This window comes from Tauraco erythrolophus, chromosome 6 (assembly GCF_009769465.1).
Source record: "Tauraco erythrolophus isolate bTauEry1 chromosome 6, bTauEry1.pri, whole genome shotgun sequence".
Lineage (NCBI taxonomy): Eukaryota > Metazoa > Chordata > Aves > Musophagiformes > Musophagidae > Tauraco > Tauraco erythrolophus.
This window is the reverse complement of record NC_141470.1, coordinates 62,150,081-62,162,223: the sequence shown is the minus strand read 5'-3', so window position 1 is coordinate 62,162,223 and position 12,143 is coordinate 62,150,081. Positions and strand designations below refer to the sequence as shown.

The 12,143-nt window shown below is 38.5% G+C and overlaps 1 protein-coding gene across 18 annotated transcripts in view; it reads right to left on the bottom strand.

The window, feature by feature from the left end:
• Positions 1–1,118: 1,118 nt before the first annotated feature.
• MARK3 (microtubule affinity regulating kinase 3) overlaps positions 1,119–12,143 on the bottom strand; it is a 64,973-nt gene continuing 53,948 nt past the window's right edge. For 7 of the 18 annotated variants that reach the window (XM_086612730.1, XM_086612744.1, XM_086612731.1 and 4 more), the window contains 2 exons: positions 10,689–10,715; positions 1,119–3,492 (listed from right to left, as the gene is read on the bottom strand). In XM_086612730.1, coding sequence (XP_086468856.1) covers positions 3,147–3,492; positions 10,689–10,715 — 373 coding nt within the window. In that variant the 3' untranslated portion in view covers positions 1,119–3,146. The other 11 variants (XM_086612742.1, XM_086612737.1, XM_086612745.1 and 8 more) reach the window with 4 other exon arrangements.

Below are 12,143 nucleotides of genomic sequence, written 5' to 3'. Positions count from 1 at the left end.
ATGCTGTAGCCTGAATAAAAGTAGTATGCAAAACACTTAGACCAGCAGGACTAGGTGTTACTCTAACCTACCTCTCTCTACTTCTTCTCAACATGTTCAAGGACCTCAGACCTTCTGAAGAGGTAAAACAGACTGCAGTGTTTTAGAAAACCTAAGTACAGGAAAGGTTTGCATGAGAAAGTTTACCTGAACTTGTTTGTTCTGCTCAGTGTTCATTGTTTTATGTACGTATTCTAAAAACTTTCATTTCAAGCAGTCAACCCTCCCCAACCCAAACGCTGAAGACATTTTTCTCTGCCAGATCCAGCAACCAAGAGACATCTTCAGAACTGGATGACGTGGGTTTTAGCGATGCAAACCTTTAGTCACAAGCCATTACAGACGCTTCTCAACACACCATCCGGATCACACGTTCCAGGACACCAGTCACGCCATTACACAAAACCACTTCTCGGCTGCTAGACACGCATCTGGAAACAGCTACGCCTGCTGTTACATCCTCACCACGCACTGACCTCCAATTATTTTTAAAACTTGTTCTCTTAAGGAGAGAAAAAACAGCTGTAGTTCTGCAGAGTCGTACCAGCAACAGCAGTGCTGATACACCTACACAGACCCCCAAGGAATATGAACAAGTACAAGGTCTGTGTTCAGGAAGAAGCTTGTCTTTGGTTTGGAGATCTGAAGGAAGCAGTTTTCCTTTCCAGGCAAATCCCAGAGGCTTCAATAGTAAGCGTGCAGTATGCTGAAGAAACAAGCGTATATTCTTGCAACTTGATAATTTTACAAGGCATTTGGGAAGGAAGCTGTTAAAAATCTGTTTCTTATAAGGTTTTGTGGTTGTTTTTTTTTTTTAATACCTCAAATACAGATTTACTCTCAAAGAACCTTTTGAGAACACTAAGAAAAATACTTAAGTACAAACTTTAAATATCCAAAGTATGATACCGGTGCACTTTTCTGAAACAACTACATATTTAACAGGTGAAGTAGGAAGAGAGTATTTCAGAAAACATTTAATATGAAACCTTTTGGAACTTCCATTGAATACAGATTTACACCATTTATCAGAACACTTTTTCAGTTCAGACAACAAAGTGCACTGCTGGGTGAAAAAAAAAAATACATTTGGAGGAGTGCTTAAAATGTAAGAAGTGAAAGGATAGGTGACCATTCACCTGAGAAAATACAATGACTGCCCTGAAATGTCTTATTGCTATTACAAAATAGAGTTTTCATGGAAAAAACCATACTGAGCAGCACAGGCACGGGCAGAGCACTGAAAGCCAACTGAACTCCAGTAGCACATGGAGTTCTCAAGCCATGATACAGAATATACAGAGAATAAAATGCAACTTCAGGAGTATTTACTATATTTAACAACTATGATTACCCTTTAAACTAGCATAATCACTATCAATGCTTAGGGAAAGAGAGGGGAAGTCTGCTGCCTTCACAGACTACAGATCACAAGAACTCACTTGCAAAATATTAAGGTTTTTGCATTTTCACCTCCGGTCAAATGTGAACTGTGTACCATGAATAGCTATTAGCTCACTGCAAATTTAAAATGCAAATTTAGGCTCCAGTTTAAAGCACATGTTAAGTACATGCTTAAGTGCTTCACTGAAATAAAACCATAAAACATTAATACAAAAAGTCAAGTAGATAATGCAGGTTATTATCTACAGAAGTCCTTGATGAAATAAACTGTCAGTAGGAAACAACGCATGAAGAAATCTCTTCATTCTAGTTTGCAAAATCAAATCCAGCTCACCAGAGCGATGGTTAAAAAGTGGGGAACATCCCAGAGTAGCTTCGTGTCCTACAGAAAGCTAGCTGGCCATCAGAGAGCTCATCAAGGGCGGGTTTCCACACTGCATGTTAAAAAGAGCAACAGTGGACTCCCTCTGCAGTAGACGCTGGAGAGACAACTGGCACAACGCCATCAAAAGCAATACAACCAGAGCCAAGTGGAAGCACGCTGGAAGAGAGCTGCAAGGAAAAGTTTTAATTGCTACTGCCTATGGCTGAAGTTTAGCAAGTTGGACATTATGACAGAGGAGATCAGCAACCAATCTGATTCCGGTTTTTGGGTTTCAGCACTGTGTGCACCCAGAATGCAAAGGACGGTACTGCCACACATGCAGCAATGCCTCAGACTGGCACCTGCTCGGAGGTGGCCATTGCATCAAAATACAGTCGTTATTTGAGAGTCCTTTTGTGCTTTGTATCGCTCTGACCTAGTCTAGCGTGGAGAACTCGCTCTGAAAGGAAAAGTCACTAGTCAGCATTCAGCACATCCTTTTCGACTGCCTCGTTCTGTAGAGCAACGGTGGAACAACAGAAAAGTGTTCTTAGCTGCAATCAATACTCACAAGCCAAAAGGACAAAAGACACAATTTTAGTAGTTTAGCAGAAGCAGAAGAATGGAAGCGTTTACCCAAATTTTAATGCACAAATCAACTACATTTTTAAAGTTTGATTCAGACTTAAATAATAAATAGGTGGGCAAAATATAATGCAAGACTTACTCAGTAAAAGTGAATTTTTAATAATCTCATGAGATCTACTTAGAAAACAGGACTAATAATGTTCAAAACCGTAAATCCAAACCCTTCACACACTTTTTCGTTTTCCTTAACACAGCAGTGAACTGTAAACCTGCATCTACTGGTTATCGCTTCAGTTATATTAAATATTAACTCAAGTGTTTCCTCCTTGGCCATTTCAATTTGTAGCACCAAAATTAGCCCCAAAAGAGGTACTGGTACAGCTCGATGTCGTAAATGAATTACATATAATACTTTATATATTATACACACATACTGTACATTCACACATCCACACAAACAGGAGGCATATTTAAATGAATATATTCTGTGTTTCAATTTGTTGTCAAAGACAGGAGCAATGGAAATAAAGCAGAAGGGGTAATATTTTACATAGTAGGCAACTTTAATGCTGTAGTGCACTTTTATAAAAAAGTCCAACTCTCCCTCCCAGCTCAGCAGCTTTTTTTTTTTAATATCACTATTCAGAAGGATGCAGAAGTTATTGCCTAAATGTTATTCTATACATTTCCATCGGAATTCTCAAAAACACTTGAAATTGCTAACTAATTTACAACTTAACTATTTTTCTTGTTACAGCTTTAACTCATTGGCAATTTTGGAAGCAATGTTTTTAAAAGCTATGGATGTTCCCGATATCCGCTTAAAGCGAACTCCGTTCAGGGACAGTCTTGGCAGTTTACACACCTCCATCTCCCACTGTACAAGGTTTTCCGCGTGCCCATCTCCATGGACACAGAAAAGCAAGAAACGCTCTCTTTGTTCATAGTCACAATTATTGGCATCCAGGACCTTTCGTATTTCCCTCATCATGTCATTGGGATCCATGGAGCTGGTGGTTTTCATGCTCCAGGTAAAACGCAGCGACCGAGGCTTGGCTTCCTTGTTCTCGTCCTTCTGATCCACAGCTACATTGCGGCTGAAAGACAGGAATTCATTAGTTAGCAGAGCCAGCTATCATCTCCATGTTCCGTGTTAGTGAAGCAAACTAACACTCAATGCACACTACCGGTATCAGAGCAGCCTCTACACGCTCCGGTTGCGAGCAACGCCCCGTTTCCCTAGCCGCTGTACGAACACACAGTCCAGGTAAAGCATTAGCTGTTGGGGCTGAAACAAAGGTATGGTACAATGGGCGACAGAACTGGAAGTCACTGAAGTCAGGAGCATGAGGGAAATGGCCTTGTGGAGGCAGAAGTACACGCACCACCTACGACTTGATTTCAAGGCAGGTTCTGCTCAAACCCCTATTCTCAGGCCATGTGGACAGCTGAAACACCAGCTCTGCACTAGAAGTTTCTGGAACATTCAAACAGTGGTGACTTGTGACAAAAGGGTGCTCGGCCCAGGTCATGGGAGTGCCAGACCACAGGAGACACCTACTCATATGCAATGGGGATGAGCCTGTGCAGAAAGATCCTGGGGATTCCTCTGCACCTCTTCCAGTGCAGCAGGTTAGAGACCAAGCACTGGGAGGGCCCATGGCATGTCCAGTAGATGCAAGCAGGAGGAATGGAAGGGGAGCCAGGGGACCCCCACCTATTGCCCCAGGGCCAACATGTGCCACCCAGCTCCGAGCTGGTTTGGATTCCCTCTGGCCTTCCTGCACTGGTAAGTGTTTGAGATGGTCACTAGAGACCCATCACATTGTAGGCTATTGGGGTTACCTTTAACAGGGAGGAAATACTTTGTCTCTAAGCTGGTCAGTAGTTTGTTTAATACCAACAACTGGTACAGGTAAAGAGATTAAATCTTTCATTGCTATGAGCTACATGACTAAGTGCCTTTGAGGCTGAAATGCAGGAAAGAGCTGGCAGTCACTGTAAGACACATCATCATCGTTAGTAAAGACAGCAAATAAGAGGGTTACTGTTACTGTCACAGTTGTAAGAGATAAAGCAAAAAAGATTGAGGCTGAAACTGTTTTTTTTTAAATAAAAAATCTTTTCCGTTGGTATGGACAAATAAGGTCATACAGGACAAAGAAAAGAAGCATTCCAGAAATTTCTAGTTTGCAATGATTCTTCTCCTTCAAGCAGAATCAGTGGTCACGCAGCTAAAGAATAAGGAACTACATTTGGACCTCCGGGGAAAATAAAATATGACAGATTTGTTTTATGAATATTTGTATGCTGTCAGTTCCCTCTTCAAATTTACTTGTCCTTAGGACAAGAGTGTTAAATATATTGTCATGCTTAAATATTTTCTGTAAATACCCAATCTAACTGACCCTAAACCATGCAGTTTAAGTCTCATACTGAACTTTGGAGTTCAATTTATAATATTAAGTCAAGCTGCTCTTCAAAATAGTTGGCAAGGAATTTCTGGTTACACAATGCTTTCCTTCTACCACCATTAAGCAGGCAATTACAAAAAAACATTAAATAAAAAGCGATAGCAAGGTCAAAACTAAGCAAATCTCTCCCTCAAAGATAACCTATTTCATGCTTTTCCATTCTATTAGAAAGAATTCCAGTAACTGCGAGAGTCGTACGATTATGCTGTCAAATCCAGCTACATGATTTGCCAGATGTTATATAAAACAGCAGGCAAATTAAAGAGTACTTTGTTTTAACTTTAAGGTTTTAATTTAATAAGGCTGTACGGGGGCAGGGGGAATACCAACTTTTATTCAACGCTCATTTTATTTCTGAAAGCTTTTTCTACTTGAAAGCAGTTGGCAGAACCAGCACAAGTTTGATCATTTCTAGTATTTTTTTTGATATGCAGATTTTAGAAGAAGAGTATAACATGAAAAATATTGTTTAACTATCTGTGATTTTGGAGATGAGTTATCACCCTTCAGTGGTTATCCCACACATCTGCAGCCTCGCTAGAGACCACTTACCTACACATCTACAAGACAACAGCAAATTATAACAACTAAAATGCAAAAAAACACACATGGGAAAAGGCAACAGGAAAGATGAAAGTTTAGAACCAAGTCAGTCAGTGTAGCTGTTTTGCAGACAGAAACGCTTCTTTGTTTAGTTTCAAAGCCTTACACGAAACAAAAGCTGCTGCCTGAAGCCACTATGCCACATAATCAAGGGGAGAAAGGTTCAAACTCACCTAAGTAACATTTTAGACAAAAATTTTACCCTCACCTTGAGCCCTCAAATCTCCCGTTCCTCTCATATTCAGTCGGGAGCCTCATTGAAAAGAATGCAGAAGCAAAAGGAAGTGGGAAAGAGAAGACAAATCTTACACTACAATATACAATAGCTGAGTAGCTGCTAAAAGATACTGCAATCATACCAAAGGCATGTTAAAAACCAAAGCAACAAAGATGTAAAGAACTTTGTAGATTAGACCAAATTCAGGATATAACACTGTCAAACCAAATGGAAGTCTAAAACCTACATTTTTTTAAAGAGACCATAACTAATTTTTACAATTTATGTTTATATATATTAATACTGTAGAACTCATTGAATAAAGTTGAACTTCTAAAAGCAGAAAATGTTAAACTAAAGTTACAAACCATATTGAAGTTATTGTATTATTTATTAAGTACTTCCTGAAAGAGAAATAATTGCCAATTATTTTTAGGCTAATTGTATTTTAAAGTTTTAGCTGGTAATACAACATATATTTGAAAAAATACCTTATTTACAGACAAGCCTGGTCACCCTGTGTGTTTGCACGCACATCAAATCTGAGGTATAAGGTGTTTAAACAATACTAAATATCTTAAAGCAAAAGAAGATGCATATACATTTTAGTAAAGATTGAGAAGCAAATCCAAGATTTCTCAAGCTGAGGTAAGTCCATCCTATTAATTCCCACACTGACCCATCTTCAACATCTGAGTAAACTTAAGCTTTCTGTCTTCTTGCATCGATTAAAGCTATGTTGCTTTTATCACCACCATTTTTTAAAAGCCCAGTATCAAGCAGAATTAAAGGGGAAAAAAATCACCTTCTTCTACCTTCCTATTTTTGCAGCACCACAGTTCTACATCTTAGTGTTAATTCTGCTCACAGGGAAGCTATCTTTATAAGGCTCTTATCAAGCCTACTCTAAGCCAGTACATGGCTTCACTGAATAGTTTAAATTATTAAAGCAGTTTGATTGAGGTGTCTAGGGACACGAATGTAACGCACTAAGCTTATAAATACTGCTATACATCAAAAAATATCAGGCTGTGTGGGGTGTTACACGGCTTAATTTCCTCATTTCCTTTCTTTTGAGGGTTGCAGTGAGGGAACAGGCTTGCTAGATGACTCTGTGCAGCCCCTGTCGCAAGGGAACAGATGCTGTGCTAGCACCCCGAGGAGCACGGTGGCAGCGCTCGGTGTGTGGGCTATGGAGCCCGGTCCTTGTTCAAAACTGACGCTGCTATTGCAACAGAAATCCAGTTAATAAAGTGGTAAGTCACTCAGCTATGAGCTGTTCATCACAACAGCACCCAATCAGAACCCTGCTCTCTGAGGTACTGCACAGCACATGGCAAGACGGGGTCTCCGCTAGGAAACGTTTCCACTGACTAATGAAAAGCTGCCCTAAGAAAAAAATGACAAGGAAGATCAGAAGAAAACAAATGACAAGTGCTCAACTAATTCTAATGCTTCAAAGCATATTTTTAATGGTAGTCCTTTTCACCATAGCACAATTTTCTATACAATTGTTAAATTCAGCTTTCTTAAAAAAGAAAAGAGGGGAAAATCGTTCCCCTTGGTAACACAGGAAGGCAACTGACTTGGAGGCTACAGCCCTCCCAATCTCCCAAGCACCCGGCTGCAACCAGTATTTGATGTCAGACTTCTGAAACCCATGTTAAGAGTTTAAAATCGATAGCGCTATTATCATTTTAGCACGCAGATTAAGATCACGTGCTACTTCACTATGATGGATATAGGAGAAGATGGAAAAATATTTATAAGGTCTGTATACAGAGTCCATGAACTCATCCTTTATGACAACTCTGTAGGACTGAGATGGGAGTAGGTGGGAAGAGAGTGAACCATCTCCATGCAGCAACTGAACAAATCCACAACGTTCAGATGATCTGAGAGGTGCTCATTTTACTGGGCAAAACAAGCAACAAATATGAAGATACTGTCAACTGAAAAATTAAGAGTACTTGAACTTTAAAGAGCCTACTGTGTTCCTATGAAGTGGAAGACATCATCTTTGTTAGGATTTAAACTTGCCAAAAAGGTTGTAGAAAATAGGAGCATAACCAGTCTTCCCAACAATGAATAGTCTTACTGTTACTGGAATCTGTCCAGAAAAGTCTGGGAGGAAAAATCCCTACTGATGTTCTCAGACCCTTTTTAGGTTGAAATTAAGCCAAACTGTTCAGTTTCTAAACCACTGTAGTCTAAATCTCAGAAAGGTCATTATTCACAAAATACCTGCCACTTCGAAATAATAAACACTCTTTCCTGGAAGCCTCTCAGAAAATCTTTACTTTGTTCAGTTTTTCCATGCATCAGTGTTCCTTCCATTCGTTCAGCAGCAGGAACTGCATTTGGTGACATGCACCCTCAAAAACCAGCCATCACGCCAAGCTTTGGAGAATTGTGCCAGTCTCTCTAGATACTCCTTCCTCACGAAGGACATGGTTATGGTCCAGTTGTACAGTCCAGCACTGGTGCTTTGGGAACAGTCACTTACTGTACTGCCAGTATTGTTTCAGTGGGACTGATGCAGCCCTGAGGCCTCCTCACTGCCAATACAATCTTCGCTTCTGTGGAAACTGCAAATTCCTGGTTTATGTTCTAAATTTTCTGCTTTTGCTTGTATATTTACATAAATTAATTTTATGGACAAAGACACTCTTTGGTCTTGAGAATGGAACAAATATATAGAAAAGTTATGTTCTCATTTGTCACGCAATGCCTATACACTATCTCCTTTACAGTTTTTGCTACATGGTTTGTGAAAGGCTTTCAAAAATAAGAATGTTTCCATACATCTGTCCTGAGTTATGCTGTGTTTTCTGTTCTTTACATCTTTGTATACTTTGTGTTAAAATCCAAATAAACACAAAGAAAACTGTCTAAAAAGATACGGAAAACCAGCAAAAAGTGTAAGATGCTAAAATAAGACCTATTTATGGAAATGGAGAAAAGATGCTGCAATAAAATTCAGAACACAGAAAGTGATTTTTGCTGTCAGAAAAAAAAAGTTAAGACTTCCACGATATGCAGATTGGCAACAACAGTGCATGGCACAAGAGATACATATATTTTTTATACCTCTGTGTACCGAGTACAGTGTTAGAATTCAGTAGTTTAAAAAGGAGTGACTGATTATCTACTTTTGTTCAGTTCCCTAAAATGATGTTGCAGTACTATATATATGTGCTGTTGGGTTATGGTAGCTCTTTCAGTATCAAAGAGAGTGAGCTTAGGTAAGATTCATAGTATATAAAGCAAGAAGAAATTGCCAAAATCCCCAACATTTTCAATTTAATTTTGTACCTGCATATAGATCAGCTATGGAAGGACACCACGCACACTTAAACCAGAATTTAAAAAGCACAGTCTGGTCCTGTGTAGGTGGTGTAAGACTTTGCGAATCTCTTACTCAAAAGACATATTCACAGAAGCTGTAGCAGCTATTTCCACAATAGTCTAAGATTCCCGGCCTCAAGTCAAAGGAAAATTTTCAAAAATGATTAAAAAAATACCTTTTTAAAGTCTCAAATTTGAACAGTAACCTTCTGGTTTAAAACCATACTCATATTGGCATTCTTCATCTTTCTTCAGAGCAGCAGAGCAACAAACTTATATAAATCCAGTGGTGGAGGCTGCACAAATCACAACCCTTTGTTTTACAAGGAATATGACTACAGGGAGATGAAAGCTCCCTCGTACAAGGCGGCACGCACCCCACAACTCAGGATGCACGCTGGGTTAAAACCGTTGCTGCTGCTCAGGTTCACCTGTCTACTGTGTTGGATGGTTTCTTTCCTTAACTAACAGTCGGTGCATGTTCCTTTTCTCAAGTCAGCTGTGACAGTGCCAGCCAACCCAACCAACACCAGTTCTAAACATAGTCGTGTTAGGAAGGGCCCTGATTATTACTACTGTGGCATGGAATTTACTCATTTAATCATGGGAGTACCTTTAGACTCAGACTGTACAATATGAACCTAAATTTAAGCAGCAATTTACATACCTCAGGTCTCCTTAATCTAAGTACTTTCTGGAAATGGCCTGACAAACTTCAAATCACAGTCACCTGCATAGTCTTGCATTTTGAAAGTTAAAAGAGATGTCTGGTTTTTGGCCTTGTCTCCTTGTTTTTGATCAGTAGCTGGAAACTGAAAGTACCACCCTTTAAGAAGCTCCAAGATATGATACAACTAAGCAGAGTATTAAAAAATTCTACTGGAAAATTCACCTGCGGATCAAAACTGTACAATCAACTTTCATAAGTCATAATGGACTAACAAGATACACAGCAGCTCGATCATTCCCAAACTGGAAAACTAAATTCAATCCTTCGGGCTTGAAACGTGAATCAGACTTTTGAGCTTTTCCCTTTTGTTAATAAATTTGCATAGATGTTAAAATTTATAAGTGAAATGCTCTATTTGCACTTCATCTGCAATTCACTTCAGCAAATGCATCCCATTTTAAAATAAATACACAGCCATTGCATCTTCATTCAGTCTTCCATACAAAACTGTTATTCACAACCGCGTTGTTTGCTTTCTATTATACCAACCGCAGACAACACTTCAAACTGATTTTTTAATGAAATATCATAAAACAAAGAGAATGTAAATTTAGCATCACTTACCTTTATTTGCTTGTAACCTTATGTTTTGTTTAAACTTTCATCATTGTTATCAAACACCTCATTCTTCAAACATAAGCATGCTAAGTGTATTAGTACAGAGAACAGAATTACTTTGGTACTACCAACTCTATCAAAGAAAGAAGAATTCACAAGGCATGCTTAGCATCTTTGTTATACAGGTGCCACAGATTCTTAAGTATCATCATGAGTTAATGGATTTATTCTATGCTTTCTTCTCAAGAAAGAAGGTATTTAGTTCTCAGCAGAAAGTTTAGTTTTCAGAAAACCAAGGCTAGAAAGCCAAATCTGTTGTTAATTGCAGGAGCCACTTTTTTTTTAAATATAAATAAATCCTACCTTTTGATAAACCTGAATGACATGTTTCTAAAAGAAATTAAGCCAAAATAATAATTAACAAAAAGGTTTTGTACAAAATAAATTGAAAAAGCCATTTAGAGTGAAACATGCAAAAAGATCTCATTTAAAACGCACAATGAAATTACACTTCAATACATTCTGAGATTAGGCAGATGATTTAGGGTCTGAAGAGTTAAACTCCTAGCATTGCTACTTCCAAACTTAATATTTCTGGGAAATATGTCACCAGTAGTTATTATGAATTAAAATACGTACTGGTGTCAAAATACTTTAAAACTCAATCTGCAAGGTCACCAAAAAATATGTTTGGATTTTCTTCATGTATTTCAAACGGAAAGCAAAAATCAGTAACTACTATAATTAGATCTTGAGTATCTTCAGAGTTAGGTTTCTTCCTTCCTTCATAACATTAGGTCAGCCATGTTGTGCCAAAAACTACCTTAAATATTTAGCTAATCTAGTGGCAGAAGCTGTAACAATTGCCTACACCAGAACATAATTAAGTTAATAATCAAAAGGATTCTGATCCCCTATAGAGAATGCTAGAATGAATTAACAGGTTTTAAGGTATTTTAATTGTATTTAAAGAGAAGAGACATAACTGTGTCCTTTGATGGGATTATCTACCTCCTTAGTAGTTTGTACAGCACCTAGTGTAACAGAGCCCCAACCGTGAAGAAGTCCTCCAAGTGCAAACTCAACCCTCTACAACAGCATTACTGTGTCACAACTGCACATTATTTAATCAAGTCCAGATGGAATTTAAGCTATTGTCGAACGCAGTGGGGGAAAAACTCCAAGAAAACCACACTACACTGCAAAAGTTGAAACTCAGAGGTAATGACAGAAGTTTGAATACTGCCTTTAGAACTGAGTGACACACAATGCTAAATCGTGTATCCAGCAGCCCAAGTAAAAAGCTTGCATGTTCACAGTTTGAGCATCCACATTTGGAACATCAGATGGAAAATTAAGTAAGGATATTACAAACAAAAGTAGAGAAAGAAAGATGTGCCAAAAGGATGTCTTTGATTAAGACTTCACTCGACAAAAAGCAGATGACTTAATTCTTAAAAAAAAAATTTCAAATTAATCTTTTATCGCGCTCTCTCTCTCAACAGAAAAAGAATGGGAAGTGTCAGCTGGCAGAGCGCTGCGCAGGGTAAAACATTTACCAGAGGCTAGTCTGTCACGTTTTCATTTGTCACAGAAAAAACTACTGCAATTTTAAAAGAAATTCACTCTTTACATTGAAATAAGCCAGTTGTGAAAAACTGGAGTTTGGCTTAGCATTATTTTGTAGGAATAGGAGAATACGAAGAGGATGCTGAGGAGGCAGCATGTATAGTCACAGAACAGACAGGAAGGAAATGGCTTGGTGTTGATGTGATAAAAGCCTGAAACAAAAGCAAGCAGGCCAAAATCAGAATGATA